This window comes from Falco peregrinus, chromosome 14 (assembly GCF_023634155.1).
Source record: "Falco peregrinus isolate bFalPer1 chromosome 14, bFalPer1.pri, whole genome shotgun sequence".
Taxonomy (NCBI): Eukaryota; Metazoa; Chordata; class Aves; order Falconiformes; family Falconidae; genus Falco; species Falco peregrinus.
The window spans coordinates 17,128,036-17,150,821 of NC_073734.1; the positions used below are offsets into that span (position 1 = coordinate 17,128,036).

Consider the following 22,786-nt stretch of genomic DNA (forward strand, 5'->3'; position numbering starts at 1 on the left):
AGAAAACAGTGATTTTGTCATGGCAGACAGTATGTGTAAATCCTAGCATATAAGAATTTAGCAAAAGAGATTTAAATGCTTTTTAGTTTGCTTATATATAACTTTTTTTTTTTTTTTTTAATGAGTAAAGTAAAAAAGAGCCTTTACAGTATGCTGTTGTGTGGGCATTCAGATTTGTATCTCAGTTGATAAATATACATGACAATTTTGGTAGAAATTGGTGCATGTGTTCTGCCATGAAAGTTTTGTCATCTGCTTTGGCTCGAGGCCAAAGATTTCCTCATCACACAATGTTTATGTATGATAGCAACTCTATTGGATTAACTATGGATTTTACTGCTTTTTGTGGCAGCAGAGCTGTCAGTGAAGTTTAAGATGTATCAGTCTGGTTTTTTGGCAGGGACTTTATCAATGTCAGCAGTATTTTCAATGTCAAAAATGGGGTGGAAAGAAGGGAGTGGCATACTCTTTCCTATATTGAAATGCTTGTCACGTTCTGCAAAATTTTATAGTCTCACTTAGAAAGCAATTTTCACTCCATTTCTTGTATGCTTCCTGAAAAAATTACTACTTCATTTTTGACAGTAACTGATACTCTGATGAATCCATCAAAACTTCTCTAGCAGTATTATCATCAATGTGTACTGTTCACATGACTAGCCTCAGGACCACAAAGCAAGTTCTAAAGAACCAGAACACAGGAGTATCGGGGTCCTTAGCTAATGTAGCAGACTATCTTTGTTGTAAGATGAATAATGGTGTAAATTCTTCCCTCAACTGCTCTTTCATTTGACGTATCAAAACTAAAAACTAGTAACTGAGAATTGAAAGCTTTTTAGTTTTTTTTTTTGTTTGTTTGGTTTTTTTTGTTTAATGGATCTAATATTTCTAAGGAATGATAGAGCAACATACTATCCCTAAACGCTACGGTTAATTAAACAATACGATACTTGGCTTGCAGACAAGTGCATAAGAACTATTGTAGACAAAGGGCTCCTATTACTAATCTGCAGAGGTCGAAGTCAATGGTTTATTTTAACTGCTGAATAAAACACTGCAGCTTACAGACAGATATATCCTCTGAGGGAAAATAAGAGATTGTAATTGCCAGTACATTTCCCCTTCCTTTCTTTGCTATAGGTATTCTAGAAATCTGTAAGGGAGAACAGCATTTAGGCAGAACAGTACTTTTATGAGAGGACTACTGAAAGAGGCAGTAAAAACAAGAACAAGCTTAGAAACAAGAAACTTTGGAGTTTAAGTCCCAGTCATGTCAGTGATGAACAATACAGCCTTGGTCAAGATTCTTGTTTGTTCTGTACCTCAACCATTGCTTCTAAAAATTGGGAAGCTAAAAATCAATAGGAAGGCATTGGAGAATTATAGGAATTAACAAATGTTTTAAATAGTAGTCTGAAAATACACGCTATAAATAGCTAATCCAAATATTTGTGCCTACTTTGAACAAGATGGAGTGACTGGAAATGAGTTTATAATATAACCAATGCACCACTTCACTCACGATCACCTAATGGGGTTTAAAACGGCTCAGAAAGCATTCACTCTGGGCTGAGTGCTTCTTTACATTACAATACATGAATAATTATATGAAGAATTGTTTTAAATGTTGACATTAAATCTCCATTTCTCCAGATGCAATTATACGTAGTTTATCCTTCCCCAACTCGAAGTCCAAACTTTTTCTGCTACTTTTGTCGCTGAAGATGTGTTGGAGAGAGTTAAACCCAGCCACCAGTGCATAGTCTTAGCTACCAGTTAGCAATGCCTTCTTAGTAAAGTAGGACATGCTAAGGACAAATCATCATAAACTTTGTATTTTGTTGCGTTGTGTGTTTATTCCCAGCTTTACTGTTAGTTGGAGACTGTATTTTACATTTTGAAGAGTGAAGATTGACAGACATAACTTTATAATATGAAGCATGCGCAAAGCCTGTCTGAATGTTTAACAAGGTCATTTTATTTCCACAAGCACAAAAACCCAAACAGTTCTACCACGTCAAAATGTGCAGTAATTTTATTTGACAGCTAAGATTATGGTTTGGGTATGTAGTAGCATTTATTGGCAATCCTGCCAGTTGGATATGACTGTAAACTGAGCATAGTTAAAAAAAATTGGAACACATTTCTTTTGTGACATGAAAGGCCCCTTTCAAAATGCTTCTTCAAATCAATGGATTTCTATACACTGCATGTATAATTCAGGCACACAGAGCAAAGCAGCCAATATGCACATGATTGACTCCTTATAGTCTTGAATGCTAATGTTAGCAATCAGCAAAGACAGATATAGAAAAAGAGACATTTTCCTTATTTTTAGACTACCAGCAGAACTCAAGATAAGTAAACGTAAGTTTCTGTTCCATTTTCCAAAACAATACTGCTTAAAATTCTATAAAAGAGCTTAGATATGAAACAAAAAAATTTCCTTTAGTTGGGAGTAACAGCTTAATGGCAAAACCTTATCCATGTTACTCTTAGTTTCCCTTTTTAAGTGTCTTAGAGCTTAAATAAAAACAATGCCAATTTTTAAGCTTGCAGTAAATACTGAATTAATAATAAACATCTTTTGGGAATTAGTGCAGTCTGTACCAGAAATTATACTGTAGAAAAAAACTCCAGTGTACAAGACTCTTAAAATATTAGGAACAGTATAGAAAATATAGAAAAAAATCAATTTAATAAGCTTACCTTTTCTTGCCAGTGTAATATGCCAATTATTGCCAAGATGAAAACGCAGACACCAATTAAGGCTATAGCTGTTAGCAGCACAATGTTACTTGGGGTCAGATACAGCTTTGCACTCCAGCTAGACAAAAGAAGACAATCCAAGGGAACATTAATACCCTTCATTAGGAAGCAGAAAACAGATTTAACTTATAAAGATGAAAAGAACCTGCTAGTGTAAGACAGGTAACAACTTGGTCTACAGAAAGTAGTGGCTATACTGAGAGACTGAAGCTTAATGGCGTTTACCTGGAAATATATGGCTTAATGTAATTATTTTCAGGTAACACCACGTCTAAATTCAGTTTCTGTTCACCTTTCCAGGAACGCTGTGGATATCTTCAGGGACTGACTTTTTTCTCGTGAGGAGATTTATCTCCTGCCCCTGCCCAGGACAAAGTAAAATGCATAAGAAAAGCTTTCACAAAACTGCCTGGGGCTTGGGGAGATGGAGAAGCAGGGTGAAATAAGCTTGTAAGATAAGATTACTTGGTCCACATGAGAAGCTCCTCTCGGACAGGCTCATGGGGTCCAGCTGGTTGGTTAGGCACCCCAGCCTGAAGTTTACCCAGGGACAACTGCAGTCATAGGCAACATAACCAGCTGATTATGGCAGAAGAATGCTGGACAGCAACAAAATTAACTACTTCAAGGACTTCTGGAAGACATTCCTCAAATGTTGTGGGGTTCTGAGGCTCAGTTAACACCCTTTTTGTACTACAGGCTTCCTATCCTGTTCCTATGTTAAAAAAATTATACGTTTAAGAAGTGTTTATTATGAAATCTGATTTCTTCTGGGGAGATTCTATCCTCTGCTATTCTACAGTGTCTATAAACTTACTTTATAGGAAATCAAAAATAGTTAAGACAACATAAAAATTTTTGCATAACAACTTTAAATACCTCAAGACTAACTAAATTTTCTTCATCTGGCAGATATTATTCCTGTGGCTGTTAATTAGCAACTCAAGTGGCACATAATTTCTCAACTGTTATTTGTCCTATAGTAAAATTAACTGCTGAAACTGATGTCAGAATCATTTCTGCATGATAAATGCAACTGACCTCACTAGTAGATCAAGCGGCAAAAAGCAGCTGGAATATGTGACTGATGTTTTCTCTAACAGCAAAGAGAGAAATGTGCTCTCTTTCCGGGATAAACATTTTAATTGCGAAGTGAATTCAGTGTTCAAGCTCTTGTATAACCAACCCATTCACCTTTACTTCAAGAAAAACATTCATACCTTTGGCAACAGATACTGCATTCAGAAGGGGTGAACAAAAGCTCTTATACGCAACTAGACAGAAATTGCATGTTTGGCCAAACAAAAACGCTTGTTTCAATGATTACCATACTTGCAATTTGTCAAAAAGAACGATGGTAAATCTAGCAAATATGTTATTACTTACAGGAGCTGAGCTGCTAATACATTTTGATTGTTTGTGTGAACTGGTATTAATTCTGATTTTTTATGGACACTATCTAAGAGTCTGTGTAAATACTTGAGAAGTATTCTCCCTAGTCACAGAGGCAACTATGTCTATAGAACTGACCCCCTGCCATTGGTCTTAAATTTATACAAGTGACTATTTTAAAACCTACACATAAGGCCTAATTTAAACTCTGTGTTAATGTAATTTTGTGAAGTGCAAAGCAAAATGATGAAGTTACCTTCGAGGAACATTATGAGGATAGGGGATGACTATAAGCTGGGAGTTTGGTATGATAGCTGTCCATTCTTGTTTTCTTATGGACTGAAAGAAAAACAAAGGCTATGTCAATTCCTAACAAACCAACACACTTAAAAGCAAAGAAATTCTCTGTTGAAATACACAAAAAGAGAAACAAAAGAAGTTGCTTTTTAAAAATTTTAAATATAAGTGATTATTCCCTTAAACTTGTATAAACCTTTTGTTCTGAAAGCTCCAAAGTGCCTTAACCCCCTCCCGCCCCCAAGTAAAAGGCAAAATAACTACTGCTGACATGCAACACAGCATCTGCTTGAAAAGCACGATGCAACAATGTAGTAGGGAAAGAAGAAAAGAATCAACTCTACAAAGGAGACAGGCAAAAGAATTATCCAAATCAGAATTTCGTCAGTACGCAAATTTGAATACCTCACTTTTAAAAGTAGTGCCATAAGATCTTTAAAGACTGAAAATGGTCAGGACCTTACTTTTATGTTTCATCTGAAGATAAGGTAACACCAGTAATCTCTCCCTCCTATCCTATCGATCATGGTTTTATCACTGAGGTGGAAAGGATTATGTGAATTTACAGGCTGGCCAGACCAACCCCAGGGAAGTCTTAGAGCTGAGACCATAATAATTGGACCCTCAGATCTGATTCATGTTTACCATATAAACAAGCACTATATATCTGTGCTAACGTTCATAGACAACTTCAGTTGTCTTCTGGTCTTAGTGTTAGCTTCAGAGTTTATACACTCTCCCCAAAAACAGGCATACAAGGTTCTTTTTGGCAAACTTTTCTGTATTCAAACTTACTACTTTGATATTCTTGCTTTTGGGAAAAGAAAAAAAACCCCGTGTCTCTAGCAGCATTTCCATCCAAGCTCTATTAGGAAAAGTAACACCATAAATATTAGGTTGACAATCTTAAATCTCAACTAACCTTTTCTCCTAAAGGACGAGGAATGCCAACATACAAATGGTCGAGGAAATTAGCACTACGTCCCAAGCCTAGCACGTTGTATGGCAACTGGAGAGCAAAATGTGCTGACTGGCTAAGCTGTCCAGCTGAAATAAAATTACAAAAGAAGCCCAAGTAGGTATTTTGGGGAAAAAAAACCCCAAACAAAACCCCAATCCCCAAACCACCAACTTTCTACACAAATACACGTTTCAGTCAGTAATAAAGATGTTTAAAAATTTTGAACCAACCACATGATTATTTGATCTTAAAGGCTCAATCTCACATTTCCAAATTACTTGGGGGCACTCACTTGGAGAATAGCTTAAATGCTTTAGATTTCTGGATGAGTCTTTTGAATGCAATTTCTACATTAAACTGAATTGCTACTATTTGTTACAAGTTGAGAAGAAATCAGCTATCGACATTCATTTCGATGTCAGTAGTGCCAAGTCTTTTGCCCTGTTGATTTACAAGCTCAGGGCTCAACATGTGAAGGCTCACTTTAATTCTGATTATGGTTAATCAGTAACTACTGGTTTTTGTTGTGTCACAAAATTAGTAAATTCTCATGAACAAATTCGTAAATAATAAATTGATTTAATGAAAACAGGCTTACAGTGTTTCCAAGTGAGGCCTTTGTGAAAGCATGTAATTATAAATAATTAAAAGAGAGACTGTAGGGCAAAAATGACATTCTTTGTTTCCTGACAAGGCAGCAGGGAAACAGACAAATGTTGCAGCTATCAACAGGTTCACTAACATCCCATTTCCAAAGTATCCCATTATTCCATTTAAATAAAAATCATGTCATCTTTCAATTTCTGGCAAACTGATTCAGATCCTGTGTAGATTCTTTGCTCAATCTCTTGAAAGCCTCTTAGTAAGTGATCTGGTTACATAGCTGGAATGATATCAGCATGCCCTTCACCAGATTAATAGAAATGAATTTGAGGGATACTTGATAACCACAAGTAGGTTTATGCGATCAATAGAAGCAGTTTTTCACAAAGATATGATATCGTCAGTATTTTTTAAACGTCAGATTTTTCTGTGCTTTGACACCTGACAGATTATGCCTGAGACTGGAGATTATAAATTAAGTGGCAAAACATAACAGAACATGAATGAACATGAGTTCACATTTTGTAATGGATTTACAGCCAACTCCTTTCTACCTCTCCACACTTTCTTCCAAGGCTTGATTCTGAAAATTAGTATTTTGCTTCAGACAGCTGGCTGTTGGCCATACCAGTTGCACTGCGTCTTGCACAGTTGCAGCAAACAAAGCCAGGTATGTGTGGGGGTGTGTGTGGCAGAACTCCCAAAAACAACTACCACAACTTCTTTGGCAAAGTCAAACATTCCTTCAAGAAAAAAACAGAAACAAACTCCCATTTTTCACTCTCGGCTCCTGGAGACAGCCTGGTAAGTGCAAGCATGCATTTGCTGCTATATGGTGGCACTGACACCAAGGGACAACCAAGATAATGACACCACACATTCTGAAGCAGCTCTTCAGCTTTTGTATCCTCTTGTGTGGGACAAACTAGTTTGTATACTGGATGACAATAATTTTGAACCCCTATTCAATGCAACGATTACTTCATGGTTCTATTTTTCTGAACCTCCCCACCCTCCACAAGGTTTTTAGGAAGAAGCTTGCCATATGCTGTCAGGCATGTTTTCAAACAGGCATGTTAATCATGAGGTAAATATTGTGTATTATTGCAGTTTTAGAGCTGTGATAATTTTATTTAAAAAGGCAAGATAAATGTCAACTAAATACACTTAGATGAGATCTGAAAAATCAGCTTGATGCAGTTACCTTTTTATTAAGCTAAAATGCTGTTGCCAAAAGAAACATTAACAGCCTTCCTCAAGATTAGGCATATTTTAATTTTCCCCCCTGCAGAACCACATAACAAGCAAGTAGATGTGGAAGTATTTAAACAGGATTTGTACTTTCAGCTCTTTGTTGTGAGGGCAAGGTGTAGTGAGTACATCATTAGGTGAATTCCTACATGATGGAATCTGTGGCAGAAATCATTAGCCTAGCAGCTTTTCTCTTTAAGAATGGGGATTTTTCCAATAAATCGAAGTAACAGTGTAGGACTTGAGTCCTGAGTCTGTCCCCGCTGTCACTGACTTCCCTTACATGATCTTGGCTAAATTGCTCAACTTCCACATCTAAAATTTGAGTAATTCTTAAACTAGGGTAAGCACATAATATACGAAAGCACTGGTTACCAAAATAAAAGCAGCAAGAAGCAAAGGTAGGTTTATTAAATTTGACTTAAGTTACAAAAACAAACAAGGTATGCATTACTTGATCGTGGTATAACATAATGCTTCAACTTTGGTTCACTAATGCTGAAGGACTTTTCCCCAAAGAACAAGGTACTGCTGTAACATTTAACATTGAAACGCTTTTAGAATTACTTTTGAGTGAAATATTTAGGATTATGAGATGACTGCAACTGAGATCTTCCTTTTTTCTTTCATCATACAAGTGAAATGAATGTCAACTAAATTAAAGGAAATAAAAGAAAATGTCATACACTGTGTGCAGTCAGCCTTAAAGAGGTTAGAGAGTCAGATATTGCAGCTAGAATTCTTAAAAGCATTGAATAATTTCATAGCTACTATCACTGGTTCTTGTGACTACTAAAAGATAAGGAACATGAAATCTTATGCTTCAGGATGTAAGTAGATCATCTGCAAAGGTCAGGAAGAAATGTTTTCTTCTACATAGCAGGCAGAAAATGTGCACATAGCCTTTTGTTTGTCTTTAAAATTGGGAGATACTAGCTAAGCAGGACAATAGCATATAGAAGATTCTGTTTTACTTTCAAGCTGACTATAAATCTGAGATCTTTGAGACTATTTCTTGCTTTACCACCCCTATATCATAAATTCTGCTTGATGGTTACTCAGATGATCCACTTAGAATTGCAAACAAGTAATTAAGAATGACAAGCGTTCATCTGAGAAACACAAAACCCCTGAACAAAGATTAAAAATAAAAAGAGAAATTACAGAGAGTACTGTCAAGAGTTTATTGTCGTATTTGAAGTTCTCAGTCACTGGTAATTAATTTTCTTCTGAAAATATTTCAAATTTAATTCAAATAGCAACTCTAGCTATTTGTCCTGTTTAAAACTATTGTAAACAGTTTTCTAATTGTTCCAAGGAGATTTGAAAATACCATTCCATCTTCAAGACGAAAGGTGGGATTTATGTCTTAGACTAAGATTGCTCTTCAAGCTTTTGGAAGTCTATGCAAGCAAGATGGAGAAAGTGGTTGTTGCTTCGCAGTTCATTTAGCTTCATCAGTAGAACTGTTACTATAAACAAGAATTAAAAAACATTCTCCTATCCATGCTCTACATTATTACTTTTTAATACTATTTTAAAGGCTATTCAACACTATGTCTTTTTCTTATGCTTCTTGTTGCAAAGAAGTTTTTTGGATGCACCCAGATATCATGGACTATGGTACTGGTAGGTTTGGTGTTTATTTTTTTGTTTAAAATCATAAGCCACTAAGTTTATCACTTCAAAAACCTTGGGCAGAGTAAAAAACCTCAATATTTTAAGACATGGTTTTTAGTGATTTCAGCCTGTCAGAGAGCAAATTTTTAAGAAATAGCTGATGATGTTGGGCAGCAAAACCTCACAAAATTTTGCAGTTTGATATTCAGAAATCATTCTGAACATCTCTGCATCAATCTCCTTATTTTTGAAGTCTGGCATATAAAATTTGAAACAATATATATCATTAACCTTTATAAAGTATTGTTTGAATAACAGAATGATGTGTCATCTATGACACATACAGTACTTGTTCTTTTATATCTGAATTAATGCATTTCCCTTCTGTTTTCATTAAACTGATGTAAACTTGCTGAAAGCTTAAGAGAAACCCACTCTGACCTGGGTTAAATTGTAATGTCCTCAACAGCTTATTTCAGGCACCCCAAGCGCTTAAATGAAGCCAATTTAACTATATGAAGGGAAGGTGACTGCATTTACATGTAGAAGCAATACTTTCTACTATTTCTTTAAACAGAACTGATAAAGTGTGATACTGGATTTATGAACAGTCTAGTTGAATCTACATAAACAGATTCACAATACTGATATTGTTCAGTCAGTTTAAATAAGCTTATTTTGTGGAGTGATAGAGCAGAACACACAAGAGCACTACACAGAGCTAAAAGACTAATAGAAACTCCAATTTCAAACTTGTGGTCTCCTGAAGCGCCATTCTTTGAATTTTTTTAATTACACTTTTCTTGACAAATTATAATTTGCATTTAAAGCCATTCAGATTAAAGGAAAATACAGTAATAATATTTAGGCTTTCAAAAGCCCACACCAAATTCAATATATTAGAGGACTAAACAGATGCATTTTCATGAATAAAAATGTTATGTCATTATTTCTTCCAGTTGCTGATTTTCCCTAATTTGCAAAATGATGCATTTATCAGAAGCTTTAATACATTCACCAAAATAGTAACTGAAGATATTTGTGAAGTGTGAATCAACCTGTCAAAAAACCCCCAACATCTAACAAAGTTAGAAAGTGTATCAAGGAGTTGCTTTTAGACATACATTCTTTGTCCCCATTGACAATGTAGGCAGCTTTTCTGGTAAAAAAACCCAAGTTCCTTCTGTAAAACACAGGATCTGAGTTGCAGCCTCTAGTCTTAGACTTGCATCTATATTCTTCTGTACCGGCATCTACTTAATACTGAGGTCAACACATGAATGAGTGCTTTTTTATAGATTAGATGCACCTATGCATCCTAGAAAAACTGAAAATTATTACAAAAAACTACACGCAGCAGTTGCATGAATTGCTGCACAGCTGTGAACAACATGCATGCAACAGCTGGAGTAAGACAAAGCCAATTCAAGAGTTAGGTAAAATTTCGCAGTGAACGTGTATCACAAACTGCACAGTTGAAATACTAGTGATATTTACTTTACAGCAATTATCAGTGTTGTGCTATACGGCACACCAAAGTGTGTCCCCATCTTGAAGCTGGCAGCTCCTTATTTTGTTTGAGAATATGTCAGAATGACTTACTACAAAAGAAAGGGAAAATACAGCTGGTAGTAATTAAACACTTGTGTAATATGCATAAGAATTTAAAAAGCACCTTTCAGAAAAAAACCAAAACCCCAACAAATCCAAACTTGAAAGATTTTTAGAAAGTTGGAGAATTTGATTTCCTTGGCTTTAGTTGAAAGCTTTACTTTATTCCCTTAATAAGTTCCCTTGTTACTGCCTTTGGATTTGTAGGTCACTCGTTGGAAAAAAAAGTGTAGTGGAGAAAAGAGCTCCTTTTCTGCTTCACATTATACAATGTTTCAGCTTTCTAAGGGCTGAGGATGTCTCCCTCTTCTGACTTAGTTGTTTGCCTTTTATCATTAGCCCACACAATAGGAAATTCTAGATTAATGCAGCACACAACTTCACCTCTCAGCTTTTTCTGCAATACATTTTTCTGGAGTTCCAGAAATAACTGGAGAAGTGGATTGAAAGTGCACACTTACAACTTGGATACCTATTACTTGCAGTGCTGCTGACACTTGTGATACTTCTTCTGAAAGCCCAAACTCCAAATCTGATGCATTCATAAGAGAACATGTGTTTTCATTAAGAATAACTTTACACCATAGAATTATACAAGTAAAACTAGAAACTGTTTTAAAAAACAAACAAGCAATGAAATTATATTGCTGAAATTCAAGCCCTTTGCACAGGGGAAAGTTGTCTAATTTGTAATGCCTCAATACGTGAAGTTTGGTAATATTGCATGCAACATTACAAGTTCAAATAAGTTTTCTAAACAAAAGAGAGATACATAGAAAAACATACTAGCATGGTATTCCCACCTATAGCAACCAGAAAATCCCTCTTAACAGAATCCAGCTATTCAGTTATTAAATTATTCCAGCTTGTTCCAGGAAAACACTCTTCTTTCTGTGCAGTGGAATTCTACGTAATGGATCCTGCAATGTCAAATGGCTACTGAAATTAGGCTTATTTTGCTTTAGTCTAGCACATATTGCAATATTTGCGTTTAAATTCATTACTATAATGTGTTCACCTCACAATCCAATTTAGTTAAACAGCATGAGAACTCAATGCAACAACAGGGAAGAGTAAGCAGATTTGAAAAATCCAGAAGGGCATGACTTAACAGCATGTGAAAGGCCATTCTGCCATGAAGGTTTAAAACAAAACAAAGCAAAACCAGCTAAATGAAAGAGCTCTGAAATGAGAATTGCAAAGGCTATCAGTCCATATAGCTTCAGTCATACATATGCTTAAATGAATTATGACTTGATCCATATGAGCAAGTCAATGAACCTATTGATACGACAATCCTGTGCCTACATATGGATATTGATCTTTGAGTAAACCTTAAACATTTATTGCTCTGCTGTTCCTGGCCCACAGGATTAATGTTTTTGGTAGACACTAACTGCAACTCTGACCCCATTTATTTCAAACTTTAAGTCGATCAGCATATTTTTATTTAAGAGTGAAAATTAAGTTGTCTGTAGAACAGGCTGAAATGCAGAAGATATTCTTCCATTTTAAGTAGAAGTGAAAACATGGAACTATATATCAACCTGAAACTCCAGCCAGGTTGGGCCTGGGTTCATCTGGTGCATCTAAGACAGGTGGTGTATCAAAAAATATATATTAAAAATATTTTGGGTATGCCACACATGGCACAGGATAACAGGCCCTCCACTCCCATAGGTGTCCTTATCACAAAAATGGCAAGAGGGAGCTGTGAGCATTTTTGCCTCAGCTGCCTGGCTAGACAACACACTAAGGAGTCAGCCAGTACCGCCTGTGGTTATGGCAATGCATAGTCTTATCCTTCTATCTGCCTGTCTGCAGACAGGCAGACTTCAGGGCCAGGAATTCCTATAAAGGAGAGAAAGAAAAGGTATTTGAGGGTTCCAATGTTACACAGAAGATGGAAAAAGCAAGCAGGAAGACAGAAAAATTGAGTTGTGGTGAAAGGGGAAGGGGTATCAGAAGGAAAAACAGGGTAAAAAGATGCTGATGGTTAAAGGCAGCCTGATGTTCATAGTATGAAGCCTCTACAGGAGTCCCCAGCCATCTGACTCATTCAGTCCTTGACCAGGCAACACTGCAGTAACAAATCTATAATGCCTGCCTTGTGCTGGTGCTACAATATGAAACTGTCCTTGTGCAGTTTCTGAAAAAAAGTCAGTAAATTAACAGCTGCTGCCTATTAACTTTAAAGTATCTGATCATATTTATGTTGTTCTGGGTCCACAAGGACATTAATTCTTAAAAAAAATATCAGCGTGTGTTATTAGCAATAAAATAAATGAAACCAAACATCAAGTAGGTAGCCTTCTCAAGAAAACACAAAGGGTCATTATTGGGACCCCCTTCAGCTTGCAAAAATCAAACGCCAGCATTTTAGCCAAGGTTAACAAATAGAACCATATAGATGCCACCTGCAGTAACCTAACTGGCACCAGTCATTAAGCGAAATTCTATTCAAAAACAAAGAGAATTAGTAGAGCTATTTCATAACCAACGATTTGTTTTTAGGCTGCTGACATTTTAAAAAAACTAAATAAAAAACCCCCCAACACAGCCCAAAAGCTTGCATTTGGTTAGCTTTACTAAATTCATTTTATGCATACCCCTCCACCCAAAGAACAGCTTTGAATTACTCTGTGCTCAACTTTAGATATTATACCCTAGTTATTATACTCTAGTTTATGCTATGCATTGTTGCTCGCAGGATTCAGCTGAAAAACACCATGCCAAAATAATATCAGTAATTTATTAGAAGCCAAAAAAGCCCTGGAAATGCAGATGTCGAGCTGAAAATCCTGGTTGACACTCCTACTTAACTGTGGGGTCTCCTTAAAAATAACTCCAAAAGAAGTGGGGAATGGAAAAGGCAGATCAAAGGAAACAGATTGGGAAGCATGACTTCAATTTGAGTTTACATACTTCTCCTAGATTTACACCTCGACCTGATCTCAGCATAAAATTCCTTATTACCCAGCAGTTCTCAATTCTAATGCTCTCTTTGGCAATTGTTATTCCTTGCAGCTAATTTAACAGTACTTCTTGTTGTAAGATTAGAAGTGAATTGAGCAATGTGAACGTGAAGTAAAAGCACAGAATGTTTCTGCTATCTTTTAACAACATACAGGATTATTAATAGAAGAGAGTACAATTCTAACAACATTTCAGAAAACCCCTCGTAATTATGCAAATTTCCTGTAGTTAAGGCTTGGCAGATCAAAGAACCTTAAAATTAATTAGATAAGGGCAGCCATATGGGCTTTTTTATTTTACTCTTTGCATGAATATTGCATACATGAAAGACAGCATAATTCAGAACTAAAGACCTGAGAATCAGGAAGAACAGAAGCAGAATGGTGGACATTTGAGTACTGTAGGATCTACTTTAGCCCAGGACTGGAAGGGTAACTTAAGGTGACTAGATAATTTGGTTTCAGTGGTCCAGGTAAAACTAAGACCGCTAAGACTAGTGGTTGAGACAACAAATAGCATCAGCTGATGGGGTGGGAGGTGGGGAAGGAATGGTGATCATTGTTTTAATTAGAAAAACAACTATGTTAGCCGTATTACTTCTTGTGAAAGAGATGAATTATTTTAAAAATATAATTACAAGCTATCAGATTATCCCATAATTTCTTTCATACAATTAAAAGCTTTAGATATGGATTGTTCCATGATATTATATAAGCAATGCAAATAACTTGATGAAAATTAGTTTTAAAGTAGTTCAAACATTCACCAAAGTTTATGAGTAGGACTCATAAAAGAATAAAGTCTGGCTACAAACTTAATATAATAACTTCTGAAAACATGACTTTGAAAAGTTCTTGCAGGAATTATACCGACTCAAAAAAAAATCTATTAACATACTACATTCATGAAACTTATCAAAGACAGTATTAGAAATTTCCCTGTAGCAATACTGCTAGGGTCATAAATGCACTTGAAATTCATTACCATTATTTCATAATGCCAAAACAGAAAAGGAAATTCATCATGATTTGAGTCTGTTAGGTTTTTATTATTGTAAATATGGTAGCAGTGAAGATGAATGGTACTATACCCGTATTAAATCATATTTGATAGCCGTTTCCTAGAGCAAACTGTAAACCACTGCATTTCTAAAAGCACTGCTCCCTCCCCCACAAACAACCAAACTCACTAAACCCTAAAGACAATGTTTAAGAAGAATGTATTTGGTTTTGTTCTTGGAAGACAGAACCAGAAAAAAAAAATTAAGAAATTATACATTACATAGGTCCAAATTTTAAGCTAGCTTTATTCCCCACAGATGTAAGGAATTTGTAAGCTATGTGCATTCTTCCTTTACACAGCTGTCCGTAGTTGGAACAAGACCTTTATTTTGCCACTGGGTTATTTTTTAAGCTTCCTTAAGTAGTAAGTGCCAAATGGTCAAACATTAACAAAACAAACCCATCTAAACTTGTGTTTCCTCAAAGCGGGGTTTTGAATCAGTTTATACTGCTGTGAATTAATCTTTAAATAGATATTCTGCACTTGAGATCCCACGAACCCATTATTTTGTCATCTTCTGATTAAAATCATGTCAATTTATAAAAATCAAATTTATTTTAAAAAGCAGCATGTCATACATCATTCAGATATGCCAAGTTTCAGTCCTCTACAGTTACTATTTATTATATCCAGAATTTAAAATATTTAAGAATCTAATAATATAGATTCTATTAGCTATTAGGCATGATTTTTTTAAGCGTATTGTATGAGTTCCCTTAAAACGTCAGATTTCTAAGTCTGAGATTGTGTTAATTACAAACAAGCAGCAAGAGTTAAAAACTGACAACATGAACGTTGAATCTAAGTGAGTATAATTAGATCTAAGCAAAGGTTATGCTGTTTTTTTGATTTACAGCATCTTATAGCACTTTATCCTAAAGTAGAAAAAAAGGGTCAGTTTGATGGTTTTCCTGTTGTTTTTTTTAGACAAACTGTCTGTTTTGTTACTTCTCCAATCATAAGATTGTGTATAGCTATCTATGCATAATTCACAATTCACATGGCCAAAGGAACTATGATGCTGTGTTTTCATTTAGTTTATATTTAGGCAGGCCTGCATTAAGTCCTAGTAAGCCTGAAGGAATAAATACATTACACTACTTAAACCCCACCGATTTCTTCATTTAGATGCACGTTCACCCAATGAATACACTCAACTAACTTCTAGAGGCAAGCTAGAAAAAGATTCTGTAATACAGAAATCATAGCAGTTTCCAGTAGCTGACAGCAGCTCTCAGGAAGAAGCTCGATCAGAAGGTCCATATTCCAAGACAGCCCCAAAGAGTACGGGGGGCAGTGACCAACTGCAGGTACTTCAGTTAACAGCACAAGGAGCGATTAGTTAACTTCAATCTCTTTTACGCAAATTTGTGAAAGTAAAAGATTTTACTCTTTACCAAGATATGAAGTAAATTCCAAATGGTTTATACCTCTGTTGTTTTGAAAACCAGGTACTCCTCTATCTTTTAAAAAAGGAACAGGTACAACAAAATTGCTTGAAGTATTGAAGTGTATGGTTTACTGGTATCCTATCAGAAACTCAATTCTAAAGCCAATATGCAACATGGAAGCAAAAAGAGGACAAACCCGAGATACCTGGTCATTGAGAAGAACAGAACAGAAAAGGCACTCTAATGGGGGTTCAAGTAATATGGGTAACACCGCAGGGATACCTACAAACCTGTCCTGGGACAAAATGCTTTCAAAAGCGCAATAGAAACAGTGAAACTAAGGATGTCTATATTTGTACAAATATGAAGCCTGCACGTCTTTGCAGGCAGCCCTACCTCCTGTATGGAACCTGCAACACCATTTAGCCTTATCTTCTATTTCCCCATAAACCCTCTACAGTACACTAAGCTTTTTTTCTGCTATGCTCCTTCGTTACGGCTTGGGCGAGAGTATTTCAGGCTATGGCTAATTGCAACTGCATGCGTTATGACCATATGGGCAGCCCAAGGGCAAAACCAGAGCAAATACCTGTCAATCTCCAACTAAAGTCTTTTCCTCATGGGGAATTTTGTCTTCTACCAAACTGCCGTTTTTTACAGAACGGGTAGAGTTTTAATTGAGGCACGTATGCTCCAGTTAAAATTGGCTTAAGTAAACTAGTGGATTCAAAAGTTATTAGGGACCACAAATAACCAAAAAGACAGCATACTGAAGTAAGTTTCCCATTCACAGGAACCCAGGCTTTTGAGAAATAAGGAGGAAGATCCTGCATAGGCCTTTATCAGTATTTTCTGATATGGTTAACAAGATAGGCTGTAGCGTGACTTGGTACTGACAAAGTTTGCAAGCCTTCATCTTGGTAAATGACAATAATGAGATATGCCAGTTGTCACCCTAACAGAAGTGGCTGCCTAAGGGCATGGGTCAGATAGTAACAGAGTGTAGTGTAACTAAAAATCTCTAAACTCATCATGGGGTTTTAAGTGTTCCTAACTAAGTATGTAAGCTCTTTTTAAGTTTAGCTTATGAAGAACACCTTCAGAGCGATGATGCTGAATGCACAACTGCAGGACAATTAGTTTGTTAAAATGAATTTGTGCAACAGTTAGAAAAAATATTCTACATTTTCATGTTAGCATTAATTATTGGTTTGATTAAAATGTACGTGAATACTTTTGAGCTTCCAAACCCATATTTAAGCATGTATAAATACAGAAGTGGTAGAGAACATCAGGATATGTTTTTGCAGCTATCTGGCTTGTATTTCAGGGTATCTTCTTTGTATTTTTTTTTCCAGAGTGGAATTAACAGTCCTGAGCACAGTCTTTAAGGTAAGAGCATTATCACTGATTTAGGATCTTAACATGTCAGCATTTTCTCCCCTAAATTATTGCTATTATTTAAATCAGTGTTACGCAGAATACCATTTCCCCAGTGAATTATAGGGAATTTTTTTTTAAAAAATCTGAGTTTAATTTGAAATAAGACTTGAGTGACAGATGCAGATGACTGGCACCATTGGGAAGAAGCCAGAATGGTGCAACTTACAGACATACATACTCCTATCATGTTTTGGCTTGCAAGTTTTGCATTTTTTTGCCTAAGCAAGAGGTGAGTCCATTATGGTTATAAGTAACAGGCATAAGTTAGACTAACAGAACACTTAGTACAGTCACCTATAAACCCCAGGATATTCTAACACTAGGCACTGCTTGGACCATGGCCTAATGGATTATTCCTTTTTTGACTCCTTTGTTTTTGGACTCATGTGAACTGTAGCATTTGCAACATCTCACGTGATTAAACTTCTAGTTAAGCTACAAGCTGCATGAAGCCCTGCTTCTTTCCATTTATTTTGACCCTGTTACCTAATGATTCTTTGACATCTTGTAGTTCTTTTATTATGTGAAAGGATGCAGCCATTCTCTATCTTCCTCATGTTACTGATGATTTTATAGATGCCTGTTAGCCTGCCACAGCCAACAACTCCAGAAAAATATATTCTTTGTTTACTGAATGTTACGTTGATACTTTTCCATGTAGCTACAAGATTCTACTTGGGTATTTCAAGGCCACTGTTGTTTCTTAATGTATAATTGCTAAGGAACTGGTAGAAAAAGCAAATCATTAGAAGTTTACGCTATTTTACAAACTGATGATACTATAGCCAATGATTTTTCAGATTGGGCAAGACACAGCTAACTGGTCAAACCCGATTTGCACGGAACAGAAGAAAAAATAATGCAGTTGCAATGTTTGTAATAAATACGCAATCTGTAAAGAAAAAAAGGGATTAGGGTTTTTTTGCCTTGTAACTGAAGACACTACTCAAAACTGACCCATTTCACTCGGAAACTTCTTTCCAGCTCTTAGGTTACTGAGAAGTATATACAGACAGACCATGCCATATGTACTCTCATTATGAGGTTATCTTACCTGACCCATTTTTCAGGTATCCATTTGCATCTACAGTAGTGTACATGATGTAAGGACCAGGCTGATTAACACCAAAAGGCTACAAGGTGGGGGGAAAGAAGGCAAAATTTTAGGAACAGACAAAGCTATAGTAATAAAACAGTAAAGCAACAAAAAAATGTTCCTAGATTAATGATTTCCTTTTGATATGGATAATTTCAAAATCTTGCAACTGTTTTGATCATAGCATTATGTGGAAATTAAATTTTCAAAATAAGGCTAATCACTTTGCTAAGCAACATTTACTTTTTCATGAAGAAAACAATACTATTTAGTCTTCTGGCAAAAGGTTTACTGTTTCCTTGGACAAGTAAAAGAAAAAAAACGACCCTAAAAATTCAAAGAAATAACTGCATGTTCTGAGAAAGCAGAACTCATCTGATATTGTCTGAGAGAATGCACTATCTTGATGGTCTTTCTGAATTAAAAAACACTACACAAATTCAAAATTTTGTTATCATTACTTAGCAGTGTTTTATTTAATTCATGAAAGTGACTGAACAGTTAGTTGTTGAGTACCAATATCTATTTTAAGCGACTTATCTTGAGGGAGAAAACGTATTTAAACATCAAAGTACAGTTATGGAGAAAAATTAAATTAAATTAGAAAATAAATTGAAATATCAAAGGAAATTGTGGATTACTGAGAGATGAACCATAACAACTGCACCTAAGTAAGAAAGGAACAGTTATCTGCTGTGGTGGGTAAGGGACAACTGGAAGAAGAGATTTTAAAGACAGTTTCCCTTTTTTTTTTTTTTAATGTTGAATTCAAGCTGGTATTAGGGCATCAAATCCAGTAAAAATCTTTCAAATGAGTTACAGAAAGAACACTGAAAGAAGAGATGATGACATGTTTCACACCATGCCTCAAAAAATAGTAAGTTCTAAACCACAGCAATAAGTGAAAATGATGAGAGACAGGATCAAAGCCTGAGAAATAATAATTGATTACAATGAAGAGTAGGGAGACCACAAGGGTGATGTTAATGCAGAACTATGAAAGATGAGCAAGTAAGGTGAAAATCTGTTGGTTTCTTCTTTTTTTTTTGTGCCAGGTAACTGGCCCAATCTTACTTTCTAACAGAGAACTTCTATTACAGTGTAAGCAATAGTGTTTCAATGATCTTGATACTGAAATGCTCACCAACACTGTTGTGAAGACTTGTTTTTTAAACCTTCCCTTCAGTTTTGCAATTAAGCTAATAAAACTATCAAATCCCTTTATTATTTTATTTCAGAAATTAAACTCTATGTCTTAAAATAGGCTTGAAGAAAAACCTTTTAATTTGAAGCATTTTTTGTATTTTCAAGTCAAAATGAAATCTAATGTTTTTGCAGAACTAAAATGCTAACGCTAGCACGGATTCGTCTAAGTTCCTCTTTTAGGCCAACTTCCACTGTGAACACTGCTAAAGAATTTGTTAATTGAAAGTTTGGTGGATGAGTTGCAGTGTATCTGGAGATGATTAAAATAATTTAAATAGAAAACAGCACATGTACTGTAGCTATCTGTAGAATCGTCAGAACCAAGTATATTTCCTTCATTGTTGAGAGGCTGAGAGAGTTGGGGTTGTTCAGCCTGCAGAAGAAAAGGCTCCGAGGAGACCTTACAGCAGCCTGCCAGTACCTAACGGGGGCTTATAAGAAAGATGGGGACAGACTTTAGTAGGGCCTGTAGTGATAGGACAAGGGGAAATGGTTTTAAACTATAAGAGGGTAGATTTACATTAGATATGAGGAAGAAATTCTTTACTGTGATGGTGGTGAGGCACTGGAAGAGGTTGCCCAGAGCAGCTGTGGATGCCCCATCCCTGGCAGTGTCCAAGGCCAGGCTGGATGGGGCTTTGAGCAACCTGGTCTAGTGGAAGGTGTCCCTGCCCATGGCAGGGGGGCTGGAACCAAATGGTCTTTAAGGTCCCTTCCAACCCAAACCATTCTATGATTGTACCCACTTACTGTATTTTAGTCCAGAAGTGGCTACATGGCTGAATATGTCCCATAATTACTTTTGACTGGCTTTTCTGACTGCACAGAACAAGTCTTGGCACACTACACAGTTTGGGCATCCAGCTGTAGTTTGTAAGTTTTTTCTCCTATCTGGTATATTCCAGACCCCATGATGCTCGGTAACGAAGCCCACTGCAGAGTTAGTCAATTGCTTTAATCTCCGAGCGGGCAGCTGGCAAAAGGTATGGGTCTCAAATATGCAAAACTTGCCCAGTCACGATTTGGATTACACATTCTTCCAGTCAATAACTGTCTTAATATGTGGAAAGTTTTTGGTATAATTAAACTTCAGCTTATTTGAAGCTAAATAGTAACACAAAGTTACATTATACTTACCGTTACTTTCCGAGGACAGTCATTAGAACAGAGGCCGCTGAGAACTGCAAAAACAAAAAGTGAGTTTGTAGCGTTTATGTGAACAAGCCATCTTACAAGCACTACCTCTGAAATCTCTTCAAGTATAGTAACAGTGTCAGGTATCCATTAAAATACATAAAGAAAATAAATGTCTTCTATATGGCATGTTAATGTATAAAAAAAATCCCTAATGTGTTTGAAGCATACTTCTTCACAGAAATTAATCAGCTAGTCACTGTTTTTTCATACCTCACAGCTGATCAGCTTCAAAAGGAGAGATTTGCCAGTTAAAAATATACCGAATTAAAACATTTTGTTAATTGTGGAGTGTACAGTTTAGTCATTATTCTTCGTTTCTAACCACTTAAAAATATTGGCAGAGATTCAGCTTTACTGTTTTAACAGGTAAAAAGGTGAAGACTTTTCCTTCTATATATTGGATAGTCTTACAGCTTCATTTAAAACAATTTACAAAAGCTGTAACTAAAAAAAATCTCATTACCTATTCTGTGAATTAAAAAGTATTATAAATGGATGTGTATAATGCTACTTAATATCTAAAGCCTTATGTTCAATTACTTATATAAAACTTTTTAGTTTCAAATAATCAGTTAAATTACAGAAATAGCCGTTAAACCCTTATTTATAATCAACTAAATGACAATGAAAGCTGTCTGTTCTGTAACCTAGATCACCCCATCACATTATTAGAACATCAGTACTAAAATGCCTTCAAAACAAACACCATCATACACATACACACACTAATCCAAGGTGTCATTCTGATGCAAAATTTGGACTTCAGACAACAACGGTTAGGTTGAGCAGCAGCCCAGTAAATGGCTATGAGCAGGGAAGAGAATACAGACCAGGCAGTATCCAGGCTGAGTAAAACTGTAACTTCTCCATGAATTATGGCATCCCAAAGCAAGTGTGGCAAATAGCGAAAATTAAGATTTGCACCAGATTTGAGGACAGGTCACCCTAACCACCAGGAGTTTTTTTTAAAGCATTTTCTGCTTACTTCAAGGTTCCATAGAATTTAGGGTACAAAGTGTTTGGGGATAGCAAAATACTAAAAGGTGCCCATAAGATGTTCATAATGTAATAGACTGATCAGAAATCATTTCCTACTGGAGTCAGAAACAGTACTGTTCTAGTTAAAGAATGTTTCAAAAGTTGTGTATGTGAATATTAACAACTGTCATGACTCCCAAGTTACCATTCTTTGCTTGCAATTTCAAAATGTTGAAATTTCCAAATACAGAAAAATCTAGTATTTTTATACAAACCAAAAAATGCATCTGGACAGGTAAGATGAAGGTGTGGCAAAGCAGAATTTGAAGACTGTATGTATTTGCAAATAGATCTACAAATAGACTTTTTAAGCTCGAAGTTTATTTTGTGTGTGTATGCAAGTACAACCAACGCTTCCCATTTTAATGCGAAATAGTACACTGCTGTTTGCTGTTCAGTTTCACTACTGGAACAAATAATCTCACTAAGTATGTCTGACATACATCAGCTATAATAAGCAAAACTGTTTTCATTGTCCATATGCTAAATAAGTGAACACAACGCATTTATTGATTATGATTAACTCGTATAAAGCATGCTTTGTTAGAAATACTCTCCCCTGTATCTCAATAAAAATATTTTTAGACCACTCGTTAATTCCCATTTCCTGAGGTTTCTGTGCAAAAATACTCACACCCTAAAAGGGTGCTAAAAAAGATTTGCTCCAATTTTTGAGATAGATTTACACAGAGTGAATCAAAAAGCATGTTGCAAATTACTCCTTTCTCCATAAAAATATCACACAATTACAACTCTAATATGGCTTTGTGAAATGGAAGATTTTTCAGTAGGATTTTCTGCCTGCTTGTATGAATTGCACTACCTATATACAGTATTATTTAAAAGAAGGCTTCCATCAAAATGACAAATCGT

General features: G+C 35.8%; 1 protein-coding gene across 3 annotated transcripts in view; it reads right to left on the reverse strand.

The window, feature by feature from the left end:
* ITFG1 (integrin alpha FG-GAP repeat containing 1) overlaps nt 1–22,786 on the reverse strand; it is an 88,172-nt gene that overhangs the window by 2,976 nt on the left and 62,410 nt on the right. For 2 of the 3 annotated variants that reach the window (XM_055818881.1, XM_055818880.1), the window contains 5 exons: nt 20,816–20,859; nt 18,431–18,509; nt 5,381–5,505; nt 4,418–4,500; nt 2,710–2,827 (listed from right to left, as the gene is read on the reverse strand). In XM_055818881.1, coding sequence (XP_055674856.1) covers nt 2,710–2,827; nt 4,418–4,500; nt 5,381–5,505; nt 18,431–18,509; nt 20,816–20,859 — 449 coding nt within the window. Of the gene's footprint in view, nt 1–2,709; nt 2,828–4,417; nt 4,501–5,380; nt 5,506–18,430; nt 18,510–20,815; nt 20,860–22,786 lie in introns of those variants that run through there. The other variant, XM_055818882.1, reaches the window with a different exon arrangement.